General features: G+C 54.7%; 1 protein-coding gene across 2 annotated transcripts; it reads right to left on the bottom strand.

The window, feature by feature from the left end:
• Positions 1-4,237: 4,237 nt before the first annotated feature.
• Positions 4,238-12,947, bottom strand: Rinl (Ras and Rab interactor like). 2 transcript variants are annotated; one of them, XM_021643979.2, is made up of 11 exons: positions 12,501-12,946; positions 12,195-12,351; positions 10,051-10,153; positions 8,314-8,386; positions 8,168-8,232; positions 7,490-7,639; positions 6,936-7,403; positions 6,358-6,651; positions 6,076-6,207; positions 5,794-5,957; positions 4,238-5,712 (listed from the first exon to the last, which is right to left on the bottom strand). In XM_021643979.2, the coding sequence occupies exons 1-11, from the start codon at positions 12,608-12,610 to the stop codon at positions 5,668-5,670; spliced, it is 1,761 nt and encodes a 586-aa protein (XP_021499654.2). In that variant the 5' UTR covers positions 12,611-12,946; the 3' UTR covers positions 4,238-5,667. The 2 variants fall into 2 exon arrangements, with proteins under 2 accessions (XP_021499654.2, XP_060222549.1); XM_060366566.1 differs by lacking the exon at positions 8,168-8,232 and having other exon boundaries at positions 6,936-7,639; positions 12,501-12,947.
• Between the last annotated feature and the right edge of the window lie 65 nt (positions 12,948-13,012).

The raw sequence follows: 13,012 nt of genomic DNA, 5'->3' as shown, positions 1-13,012 counted from the left end.
AGTACAGTGTAGAAATCAGGGGTTCCATCTGTTCTCTTTTGCTGAGACAAAACACACCAATGAGCTGGGGGAGGGGCGGGGGAGGGTTCCTTTCCCTTACAGGAACATAGTCGGTCATGAGGAGATCAGGAACTCGAGCAGAAACAGTGGAAGAGTACTGCTCGCTGGCTCCCATGGGCTCAGGCTTGGCTTGCTCTCCTATACAGCCCTGGGGGCTTTGCCTAAGGAATGGTGCCCTATTGACAGTCAAGATAATCCCCTAGCGTGCCCACAGGCCGGGCTGATCCGGGCCACTTCTCCGGTGACCGTGGACTCCGTCAAACTGACTGACCAGGAGTATATTTGGCTACGAGTGTGTGTGTGTGTGTGTGTGTGTGTGTGTGTGTGGTTGAACCTAATCACAAGCCACCTGCTGGGCAAGGGGACTACTGCTGAGCCACGCCCCCCAGGAAACTTAGCTGTTTGGAAGCTCTCCCAGCGTGTAAAACCTTCTGAGGTTTTATGAAGGCTGCACGAACAGGATTTCTAACAGACTGGGTGGGAAAGCCCAGAAAAACCCGTCGGTTCAGATTCTTCCGGCCTCCTGTGGGGCATTCCTTGTCCCCTAGGGCAAGGAACACAACCTGTGCAGAGAGGCAGGGCCTTGCTGAAGCACCAGGTTAAATTCCCCCAATTTACGCCGCTCAGGAGAATAAGGGAAAAAAAAATTAATGGTGCAAAACCAGCCACACATGGACTGGAGGTTCGGAACGGACAACACAGGATTTAGGCTTTACCGTTTCACATATGCTGTCAACTGCACGTCTCATCACGGTCCCACCCCCAAATTACACTGAGCTATTAAACAGACAGCAGACTGCCGGTCTGGCCATTTGGGACAGGTGGGAGATTCACACAGCAAAGTTACTGTGACAGCTGCTGTGGAAGCATACCAGCATTGTTGCCTTTGAGTTGCGTTACCCAGGGCACACTGCCTGCCTGGCAGAATTACCTCTTCCTGACGAGAGCCAGGACTCCATGGCGGGCTGGAGCTTAGGTGGCGGCTGGCCAGCGCCACCAGCCCCTTTGAACAGCCAGGTAGAGGCATGTTCCTTGAGATGGGAATGGAGCCTAGTTGGCGGCAATCTTAGCGAACAAATCTTAACAGAAATATGTCCTCAGCAAGCCTGAACTGCAGTTATGCCCAAGGCACAACATTTTCCCTACAGTTTCTCACAGAGTCTGGTTAGTTCGATTTCTGTCTCCAAGACGATTTAGAGGCAGCACTGGTTTAGCTGAGCCCTACCGTGTGCAGCTTAGTATTTCCTAAGCAAGTTTATTGGCGAATTCTTTGTACGGTCGATTTATCACTCAGAGTCTCCTGTGTCGTTGTGACCTATCACCCCAGGAAGTAGGTCAGGGTCATTATTCCGAAACTGTGGACCAAAATGTAAACACACATTCACGCATTCTGTTTTCTTCCTTGCTTGCTTCATTGAGTCAGGGTTTTACTGTGTAGCCCCAAACTGGCTTCTTGCCTTAGCTTTTCAAGGTCTGGGATTAGCAGCTGCGCCCTACCCTGTCCGTTTATATTGTGCTGTCTGTCTGTCTGTCTCTGGTGTATGTTTATGTGCATATATGTCTGCTGTGCAGGTTGACATTGCTATGTTCTTCAACACTTTTTCTATGTTACCCCTCCCCCACACGCACACCCTGTTTTTGAGATAGGGTCTCTCTGTGTCACCCTGGCTGTCCTGGAACTCATTCTGTAGACCAGGTTGGCCTCCAGCTCAGAGATCCGCCTGCCTCTGCCTCCCTGAGTGCTGGGATTAAGTGTGTACGGCCACCACTTGGCAGCCTTATTTGTATCTGTGTGTGCTTACGTATGCCTGTCTGGTGTGTGGACACAGGTCAGAGGACCAGGACGCAATTCTTTCCCTTCCACCATGTGGGCTCCAGGCCTCAACCCCAACTCGTCAGGCTTGGAAGGAGACGACTTTACTCACTTGGTTTGGTTTGGTTTTAAAGTTATTTTATGTATATGAGTGCTGTCTTCCTCCACACCAGAAGAGGGCATCAGATTCCATTACCAACGGTCATGAACTGCCATGCGATTGCTGGGAATGAACTTGGGACCTCTGGGAGAGCAGACAGCGCCCTTAACTGCAAAACCACCTCTCCAGCCGTTGCATTTTTTTTTTTTTTTTTTTGCCAGCACCACATTTAATTTGTTTATGTGAGTGCTTTGCTTGCCTGTATACATGTGTGTGCCTGGCACCCACGGAGGTTGGAAGAGGGTGTTGTATCCCCTGGAACTGGAGTGACAGAAGGTGGTCAGCGGCCATGTAGGTGCTGGGAGTTGAACCTGGGTCCTCTGCAAGAGAGCAGACAGTGCTCTTAGCCACTGAGCCATCTCTAGCTTCCGTGGTTGTTTTTTTGAGACAAGGTCTCTCTCACTGAAGTTTGCTGTTCTGATGAGACTGGCCGCCCAGTGAGTCAGCTGCCCCCTGACCCCCACCCCCACCCCCACAGCCTGCCCCTACCTCAGTACAGGGTGTCCAAGGCCCTGAACCCAGTCCTCATGCTTGCCACAACACTTTACCTACCAGGCCTTCTCCCTAGCCTAGTTGGGGTTTGGAGATGTGGTCTTAAAACGTAGCCCAGGCTGGCTTAGCACTTGAGGGAATCCTCCTGCCTCAGCTCTCTAAACGCTGCGGTAGCTGATAAGCGTACCTCTTTAGAAGTTTTAAATACCGAGGCTGTGGTGGTTTGAATGAGAGATGCCCCCCCACAGGCACAGGTACCTGAACACTTGGCCGGCTTGCTGGCACTGTTTGGGGAAGTTACGGGGCCTTTGTGAGGTGGGGCCTCATTGGGGGAAGTATGTCATTGAGGAAAGGATCTGAGACTTTCATGACCTGTCCTCCCAGTCCTCCGTGCTTTCTGTGGGTGGGTGAGGACGTGACTGCTCAGCTTCCTGCTCTGGCTGCCTGATGCCATGCCTCATGTACCACTGTGGACTCTTCTAGAACCGTAAGCCAAAACAAACCCTTCCTTCCTCACGTTGCTTTTGGCCGTAGTGTTACCAAAGGAACAAGTAATGAAAACAGATGCAGTCCAATTTATTTTTTCTTTGACTGCCTTTTCTTCTGCTCTATTTCATGCATCATGTCCAGTCTGTCTGCATGAAGATTTTTCTCATTTTTCTATGAAACAAAAGAAGGGCCAGCGCAAGCCTTAATCCCAGCACTCGGGAGTAGAGGCAGGTGGGTCTGTGAGTTCGAGGCCAGCCTAGTCTACAGAGTTCCAGGGCAGCCCGGGCTACGCAGAGAAATCTCCTCTTGGAAAGAAGAACCACTCAACGTTTTTCCCACTCCCACACAATTCACACACTCATGACCCCAGTTGAGTGGAGGCTTCCCACACATGCATCACGAAATTCCACAGCCAGTAAGATAGCTGTCCTATAATTTAACCCAATCCTGACATGATCTACCTGGAGGGGCCGCCCATCCCACAAATGGCGGGGCTTGGTTCCACAGGCCAGCTCCTGCTGCTGCTGGAGTGTCAGGTTATAAGCTGTCTATCTGGCCAGTGGGCGTCCCGATTCCTACGAGTGCTCCACCGAGTTCATTTGTTAGGAAGGGTCATGTGGCTCAGGGAAACACTCGGAGGGAAACACTCGGGTATTTTACCAACCTAAGGTGCACACTGCCCAATTTAGGATGGCTTCCCTTGTATTTTAAAAATATTTAAGGTTCTTATGTGTCTGGGCGTTTCGCCTGCATGTATGCCTGTGTATCACATCTGTGTCTGGTACTAGTGGAGTCTGGAAGAGGGTATTAGAGGCCCCGGAACTGGAGTTACTGGCGCTGGGAATTGAATCCAGTGCTCTTAACTGCTGGCCTAGCGCTCCAAGCCTCACTTACAGTGTGCACATGTATGCATGCGTGTGTGCGTGTATGGTGGTAAAACCTAGAGCCTCAAGCACGCAAGGCAAACACTTAACCGCAGGCCACACTCCAGCTCCTCAGTGCTTGACTCCAGGCTGTTGTGCTGAGCCATACCCACAGCCTTTACTGGTGACTTATAGGTGAGAGCATCATTACTGAGTCAGGCAGGGCCTCAGGTGTCCCAGGCTGGCCTCCATCTCTTGGTCCTCCTACGCCTACCTCCTAAGCGGTGCGATTACAGGCCTGCACCATTCCCAGTAAACACACTTTTACATTTTATAATTATTAGTAGTGACCACCTTGGCGTCTTAAGACAGCAGGAATTTATTTGCTCATAATTCTGAAGGTCAGAGTTTTTTGGGTTTTGTTGTGGTTTTGGGTTCTGTGTGGCCTTAGCTGTCCTGGACTCACTGTAGACCAGGCTAGCCTCCAACTCACTGAGATCCACCTGCTTCTGCCTCCCTGAGTGCTGGGATCACACTGCTCCATCACACTGGCTTGAAGGCCAGAGTTCCGACATCACTATCTCACAAAAACCAGGGTGTCTGCGGAGTCACATGACTTCTGAGGGTGTTGGGGGAGGAGCCTTTGCCCAAGCTGCCCAGTGTCTTATGGTTTCCACATCTTGAGGCTTGTCTTTACTCTCTTTCTTGTTCCCATCAGTTCTCCTTGTGTCCCATATCCTGTGAATATTCTTGGAGCCACAGACACAATCCCCTGGCCTCTATCCCTCACTTTACTATCTTTAATAATGGCTGTACAAGCTGGGCCAGGTCAGCTCATATCTTTGATCCCAGCACTTGGGAGGCAGAGGCAGAGACAGGCTGATCTCTTAGTTTGAGGCCAGCCTGGTCTACACAGCGAGTTCCAGGACAGCCAGGCTACACAGAGAAACCCTGCCTTGAACAAACAAAAAAAAAACAACAACAATATAATAATAATTAATTATTATAATGGCTGCACAAACACTTTTGCCAAATAAGGTAACGTCGATGGGTCCCATAGACTAGGGCACCCATGTTTTCAAGGCTGATAAAAAACCTGTTCCAGTGCTTCCTGAACACCTACTGTTTCAGTGCCACGGCGTCCTCGTGTTCCTGGCCTCAAGTAATTCCCCCACCTCGTTTCGCTGCGTAGCTGGGGGCCCAGGCTCAGGACATGGCCATACCTCTGCCATCTTCTTGACTACACAGAGGGCAGAAGCATCCAGAATAAACTCCCATCTCAGGTCCTGACAGGTTGTTATTTGATATCTTGACTAGCCAGGCGGTGGTGGCTCAGACCTTTAATCCCCGCACCTGGGAGGCAGAGGCAGGTGGATCTCTGTGGGTTTAGACCAACCTGGTCTATACAGTGAGTCCAGGACTGCCAGGACTACACAGAGAAACCCTGTCTCTAAAAACCAAATAAAACAAATCTTAACCAGGTAAAGTCTCCCTGTGTCACTGATGGGGTCGGGATCGACATGCCCCAAAGAGATTCAGGTGACAGGGCTGTCGTTGTAATACTGTTTGGGGGGTTACATTTGCTGGGGAGATCTCCACTGAGCTAACTCCTGGGCAGACCAGAAGGAGGGGAAGGAAGAGTGCCGAAAAGGTCTTGCTCTAAGTAGGAACAGCCAGTGTGAAAGGCAGGGCCCCTTCCCTGTCCCACCCTCCGTGCTGACCCCGATGCCTCGGGCATCTTGCTTAAGCAGAGGAGTGGGCCAAAGGTTCGGAAGTGAAGGCTCCAATCATTACTGGTCCCCTGTTGCCCATGGCTCCTCAAAGGGCAGGTGGGCCTGTGGGGAGAGATGAGAGGCTGTCAGCCGGGCGACGCATCCCAGCCCGCCTTTGCGCTGAATCTCGCACAGGTTGGTCACCTGAGCTGTGGCCTGGGTCTGCTGGTGCAGTGTCCTCCTTCGGTGCCACTGGCGCAGGGAGTCCCGGGCCTCCGAGCTGAGCCCCTGGGGCGCGCGGCCAGCCTCTGGCTGGTAGTGAGCGATGTGGTAGAGAGCCCCAAACCACGTGGTGAGGTAGTACCCCGCTGGGGGAGAGAAGGCGAGATCATCATGGCCCCTGTGGGCTTCGGAGGCCCAGGGGGCTGGGGGTCGCCGAGGGTGCCTCCCTCCCAGTGTCTGGGCATCCCGGGGGCAGGAGCTCACCTTCTCCCCGCAGCGACTCCGGATCTAAGAGCTCCATAAGGAACTCCACATCCAGCTGCGTCTCCCCAATGTGTGGACTCCAGATCAGCTCCTCCGTCAGGGCGGGCAAAAAGGCGTCCGCCCCCAGGGGCTCTAGGGAAGCCACAGGACAGGCCACACGCTTGGCAGGGGTGCACACAGACACGGGCCTCCGGATCCCCGGGCCTGCCACCAGAGGGGGCCACCCTTCCCCTGGACGTGGGTTCCCACCGTTAAACCACTCTAGGTCCAGAGATCCTTTACCTTCCTTCTCGCCGCCAGCCAGGCCCGCGTAAACGTCGCTGCACACCGCCAGCAGCAGCGCCACCTTGCGGCGCGGGGCGCACGCGGAGTGCAAGTGCGCCAGGCGCGCGTGGATCCGGCTCCGCAGGGCGGGGGCGGGGCCGTGCCCCTCGGGCCCCGCCCCCGCCCGCAGGGCTATCTGGCGCCGGCGCAGCCTCCGCAGCTCCTGGGCTCTGAGAGTTCGGAGTTTGGTCCACAGGGCGGGCTTCAGGGGCTCCAGAACCGCCCGACACAGGGCCACCTCCACGGCAGGGCCTGCGGCATTGAGGACAACGACACCGTCGCGACCCGCCCTGTTCCCCAGTCGCCCTGTCTCCTACAAGTGTGGACTGGGTTAGGGGGCTGGGGGAGTGCATGAACACAGCCAGGGATGGGGGCGGGGTCCTAGCCGGCAATGCACCTGCTGCGTGGAACGGAGAAGCAGTGGCCACGCAAGAGCGTGCTTGCTCATGGGGAGTCAGAAATGTGGATGTGAACACACACTAGGCCGAGTCGTGGTCCCCCCAAACCTCGGTTACTTTCCCTCCATTTCCCATTACCAAGATCCTGGTCCTGAGGAGCCCTAGGTCCCCTGTTCCCAAAGACAGCTCTGACGTCGGGGTCTTTTGCCAGGTAGTTCTGGAGGTCAGTGAGGAGCTGGCGCACATCCTGAAGCAGCTCGGTGGCCGGGTCCCCGGGCTTGTAGGGATTTCCAGAATCTGAGACGAGGCGTGCCTGAAGGCATCGGTACTGCCTGGCTACATAGCTGCTCCTGGCCCTGGCCAGAGCACGGATGTGGGCGGTGAGCAAATCCTCGCGGCCTTCCTCCTCATCTCTGTAGTTTTCATTGCTCACTTCCTCCTCCTCTTCCACCACATGAGCTAGAGCAGGCCTAAGAAAGCGCACTTGGGCTCCAGGATGGCGCTCCTGTAGGTCAGGATGATGCACTTCCTGTCCAGCAAGGTGAACTTCCGGTTTCGGTGGCTCTTCCACCCAGGAGACCCGGTGTGGGGTGGGATTCCTGGGGGCTGGATGTGAGAAGCAGGCTGGGGCTCTAAGTTCAGTAGCATCCATTCCCTCATCCCTCTGGGTACCCAGGCCCCGCCCAGCTGACCTAGACTGTGTATCTGGTGAGTCTCTGGCTCCGTTTGCTGTGGCGGCTGCTCTGCTCCCCAGCTTCCATGGGTCTCCAGGTAGAGCTGGTTCACTACAGACAGCACCCTCCCTGAGGTGTCCACCTGGACGCGGCCAAGTCGCAGAGGATCTGAGGGCCAGCACAAGCCAGAGTGTCCCCGGAGTGCAGGGGGCACCGGGAGGCTTCGTCCCCAGCCCTCCTCACTCAGGACCAAGGATGCAGGCCTCTCAGCTCCCACGGCTTGCTTGTGGCTCTGTCCTGTTAGGACCCAGAGGTGATCTCATCCCCTCCCGACTTTGTTGCTGCCCTTGCCTCCTGCTCCTGCCTCTCCTCCTACCCCTCCTTCTCTGTCTCTTCTTTTTCTTCCTTTTTATGTTTTTTAAAAACAGGGTTTCTCTGGGTAGCCCTGGCTGTCCTGGAACTCACGATGTAGACCAGGCTGGCCTCGAACTCACAGAGCTCCGCCTGCCTCAGCCTCCCGAGTGCTGGGATCACGGGTGTGTGCCACCACCACCCACCACTGCTTCATTTCCTAGCTGCCCCACTCCCAGCTTCATCTCTTTTCACATCCAGTTATCTGGTCCTTTAGAGTCAGCCTCTCTGGACCCGAAAGGCCAGCAAGCTGACCTCTCCGTGCCCTCGGCAGTGAGTGCCCACCTGAGTGCACGTCTCCAGGCCCTACTGCTGGAGTGGGCAAGAGCAGTGTCCTTGGCAAAACGTCCCTGAGGATGAAGGGAAACCTTGGTATGGATGGGCTACCTCAGGGAAGGGCCCCCACTGCCCCTCTGCCAGATGACCCGTACCTGCTGGCTGCCAGAAAGGCCAGGAGGTGGGGAAGGTCTGGCATGAAGAGGTTGGAGGATTCCAGGGCTACACCTGGGGAGAGGAAGAGGAGAGGTTACAGGGCTGGCCACTGGCCACCTCCACCGTACCCCTGTGACTCAGCCTCCCCACACCCCTCCCGCCCACCCCCACCTCAGCAGGGAATCTCTTCACCCCTGCACTCCTCCCTCAGAGATGCGAAGTTTCCATCCCCGGGAGCTGACACCATTTCCTCTCTTGATGTTTGCATCCCCGGTCTGACACCAAATAGGAGCAAATAGGAGTCCTCAAAAATGTCTTCAGGATGTTTGGTTTTGTTGAGACAGGGTCTCACTGTTTCTGGTAGGCCAGCCTGGTCTACAGAGTGAGTTCCAGGACAGCCGGGGCTACAGAGAGAAACCCTGACTTGAAAAACCATAAAAAAGAGGAAGAGGAGGAGAGGCACAGCTGCCGTGTTGGGAGGGGAGGAGATCGCCTCTGGGTCCTGACGGGACAGAGCCGGAGGCCCTGGGAGCCTGCATTCTTGGCCATGGATGAGGAAGGCCGGACAGAGCCTGCAGGTGGCCCCTGCATACCCGGGACGCTTGGTCTCTTTGGCTGACCCTCGGGTCCTCTGAGATATGCTGGCCTGCAGCCCACTATGTAGACCAGGTTGGCCTCAAAACTTGTGGCCATCTTTCTGCTTGAGAATACGGTCCTGCGCCACCAAGCCAGGCCTACGTTTCTTCCTTTTGTCTTTGTTCTTTTTGAGACAGGGTTTTGCTATGTAACCCAAGCCAGCCCTGATGTTTATTTGTAGCCCAGGCTAGACTTCAATTCTTATTTTAAAAAATTCTGTTTTAAAATTGTATTTATGTGTAGGGGTGTTTTGCCTGCATCTGTCTGTGTACTGCATTTGTGCCCACAGAGGCAAGAAAAGGGCACTGGATTCCCTGGGACTGTGGTTACAGGGGGGTTTGAGCCATCTGACATGGGTGCTGGGATCCCAACTTGGGGGCCTCTGGAACAGTGTCCATGGACCCATCACTCCACCCCAGATCTTGAATTTTTTTTTTCTTTTCTTTTTTTTTTTTTGAGACAGGGTTTCTCTGTGTAGCCCTGGCTGTCCTAGATTCCCTCTGTAGACCAGGCTGGCCTGGAACTCATAGGGATCCCCCTGCCTCTGCCTCCCTGAGTGCTGGGATCACAGGCATGCGCCTGGCTAGACCTTGAATTCTTGATCCTTTTCCTGGAGGCTGTCAAGGCTGGAGAGCCAGTCGACCTCTGGAGGAAGAACACTCAGCAGGAAGGACAGTACCAACGCCCTGGGAACAGGGACACGGCCTAGCAGTGAGGGCCAGCAGCGAGCGCGCGAGCAAGCGGAACCAGGCAGCGCCACCGCGGCCACTGATGACCGCGGAGCTTTGTAGTAAGGATGTTAGCAGCCCTCTCCGTGGTTGGGGCAGGGATGGGCAACGTGGAATCCGTGTGAGAAAAGACCTGCTTGCTTCGCTCGGCATGGATTGCAAGGAAAGGGAAGCTGCAGAGACGCCCGAGGAGAGAGAAGAGGCTGCTCAGACTAAGTGAGGGAGGCAGGTGGGACTGGAGAGACTCAAGGGATATTTGAGGATCAAATATCCCTTGATATTTGAGGATCAAATATCCCTTGATATTGAGGATCCACAGCTCTGGAGCCATTTGCTGTGTGGACGACTGAGAACCCGAGAGAGGTACCTCACCTCCTGGAACCTTCCGAATCGGATAGGTGTTGATGTCTGCTGACGAGGGTCCCGCCTTCAGCGTCAAGACCTGGCTAGGACCGTGTCCTACGACCAGGAAGCTCTGGAGAGGAGGGGTGGGGCAAAAGTCAGCTCGCCGCAGTCACGTGCAGAAGGCTCTTCCTGGTGCCACTGTCCCTTGGGACAGGGGTTCTCCACCTTCCTAACGCTGCGGCCCTTTAATAGAGTTCCCCCATGGTGTGGTGACCCCAACCATAACATCATTTTTGTTACTACTCCGTAGCTGTAATTCTGCTACCGTTGTGAATTGTATTCCAAACATCTGATCTGCGACCCCTGTGAAAAGTTGTACCCCCAAAGGGGCTGCAGCCCACAGGTTGAGAATCGCTGCTTTAGGGAGCCCCTCTCTCAGTTCCTGTGGGTGGGACCCTAGGGAGTGAGGCCAGGAATAGACCACCAGTAGGATGGCTGCTGCCTGGTTGGTTGCCTAAGCCTAACTCATGAGCATCTGCCGTGGGATTTTTGCTGGCGACTTTCGATCTGTGTTTGTTCGTGGGCTCGCCCGCCCCCCCCCCCCCGCCACTCTTCTGAGGATTGAACCCAGGATCTTTTCACATGAAAGCCTTAGGCCCCTGAGCCACATCCCCAGTACCATTTTTGCTCTAAAAATCTTTCCTCTTCGCCCAAGCCCCCAAACAGGGTTTCACTACACAGCACAGGTTTAGCCTCAAATTCCTAATTCTTGTCCTTCAGTCTCCCAGATCCTGGGATTACAGGCACATTCCACACACTTAGCTTGAGAGAATTCTTTTTTTTTTGTTTATTTGTTTGCTCCTTTGTTTTTCCAGGCTGGGTTTCTCTGTGTGGCCTTGGCTGTCCTGGACTTGCTTTGTAGACGAGGCTGGCCTCAAACACACAGAGCTCTGCCTGCCTCTGCCTCCCTGAGTGCTGGGATTACAGATGTGCTCCACATCTGCTTTTGAGAGAATCCTTTGGAAAAAGCTAGCCCCCTCTTTTGCAAGGACGTAAACCCAGGGATGTTTGCTCACTGGGTAAGAAATGCTGCTCATCACTGAGCCACATCCCTGGCTCCAGACATCTTTACTGGGGCTGTTAGGCGAGTGGGATATAGCACCCACAGCCATCTTTACCATCCCAAGCATAGTGCCCGCCTGAGGGGGCAGCGATGGCCTGCTAATCCCTGCTGCCTGTCCTCTCTGAATTTATCTTACATTTCCCTGAAGAATTTATTAATATCAATTAATTAATTAACACTTTGACAGGGTCTCAATGTAGCCCAGGCTGGCTTTGAACTCACTAAGTAGCCAAAACTGTCCTTGAACTCATGATATTCCTGAGACTGACTCTTTAATGATAAGACAGGCATTGCCACCAGGTACGCCCCTGTGGAATGTCTTGTTCAAGGCATTAGTATACTGAGCTATAGGAAATAATAGAGACTGACATCTGGGCTTGGGGGTTGTCAACTGTCCTTCCAGCACTGGGGAGCTGAGGCAGGAGGATGATGTGTTCCACGATATCCTGGTTGCATAGTGCTGCTGGCTCGGGCACAGGTCCTCAGTCCTGTATAACTCCCAAGTGAGCTTGTAAAGTGTGCTCCCTGGCCCTTGCCGTGTGACTTCCTCCGGTCAAAGGCACGCGGCGCCTCTCTTCTTCCTGCCTGGGATGCACCCCAGGTGAGACTAACTCAGAGACCGGCACAACAGCCAGCCCTGACGCCCCCGGGCTGCTGGCCTCCTGCTGGGTGCCTGGCTGCTGGAAGGACAAACGCCTGTTTGTGATGCCACCACAGGACAGGCCTGCAGAATTCCCTCAGGTGGTGGAATGCCCTCCCCGAAAGCTCGAAGCCTTGGGTTCAGTCCCCAGCTGCATATGCCATCTTACACACACACACACACACACACACACACCACACTTGTAGTCTCTGTACTCAGGGAGGGGATGGAAAGACGAGAGGGTCAGGAATTTAAGGTCAGCCTCTGCCACACAGGGAGTTGGGGACCATCCTGGGCTGTATAAACCGTTTCCTAGACAAACTCCTCAGTTTTGGGTAAGCCTGGCTTGTGTTGTTATCCAGGCCGGCATGGGGAAGGTCAGAAGTGACCCCAGCTCGGGGTACTCACCCCCAGCGGCCACAGCTCCAGAAAGGCCTTGGCATGCTGAACATCCAGCTCTGGGACCTGCCACACCCCCTGCGTCCTCTGCAGTCGAAGAAGGGGCTCTGGGGCGCTGAGGACCCCCAGCGGGCTCTCGCCTGCTCCATCTAAAAGTCGAGCCAGCCTGGGATGGACACGTTCCAGGAGGTCGAGGGTCATAGTGGGCGTTGGTCACTGAGGAGGGGCCCAAGGGGCGGGGATAGCCCAGGAAGAAAAGCTGGAGCAGGGGGCTTGCTCAGCGGGGCTCTGCCCAGAGCCAACCTGCAGCCTCACCTGTCCCCCGCAGTAGGGGCTGAAGAGACCATGTCTGGCTGGGCTATCCGCATGCTGCCGGGCACCAGGGAGCCATGCTCTGACCTCTGGCATGGAGAAAGACGAGACATAAAGCTGCTCCAGCTGGGACAGCAGTGGGTGCTGATGTTTCAATCCTGTGACACCTGACTCGGAGATCCTACCTGATCACCACGGACCTCAAAACTCTCCAGGAACGCCAAGGACTCCCCTCCCCCCCCCAGGCTTCTTTCCTTCCTTTTTCTTTTTCTTTTTCTTTTTTTTTTTTTGAGACAGCTCAGACTAGCTTGGACTGGTTTGTAGTTGAGGCTGGCCCCAAACTCGTAGCAAGCCTCCTGCTTCAACCTTCCGAGCGTTGAGCTAATAGGCACAAGCCACACCCTGCTTGGCTGGGGTGGCTGTGACATTCTTCAGCCACTGAGCGGCAGACAACCCAGGAGACCCAGACAAAAGGCCCATGTGTCTCAGGGTGGGGCAGAGCAGTCCCAACGGCG

Source organism: Meriones unguiculatus, chromosome 14 (genome assembly GCF_030254825.1).
Source record: "Meriones unguiculatus strain TT.TT164.6M chromosome 14, Bangor_MerUng_6.1, whole genome shotgun sequence".
NCBI classification, from domain to species: Eukaryota; Metazoa; Chordata; class Mammalia; order Rodentia; family Muridae; genus Meriones; species Meriones unguiculatus.
This window is presented reverse-complemented; position numbering and strand designations above follow the sequence as displayed.

Bases quoted from the DNA above. Each gene is read 5' to 3' on its own strand.
- Rinl (XM_060366566.1), bottom strand. From the start codon at position 12,610: ATGTCTCGTCTTTCTCCATGCCAGAGGTCAGAGCATGGCTCCCTGGTG. The intron at 12,352-12,500 runs GTGAGGCTGCAG...TGTCCATCCCAG, and splicing joins GCCCCTACTGCGGGGGACAG to GCTGGCTCGACTTTTAGATG. The intron at 5,958-6,075 runs GTGAGCTCCTGC...TCTCTCCCCCAG, and splicing joins GGAGTCGCTGCGGGGAGAAG to CGGGGTACTACCTCACCACG.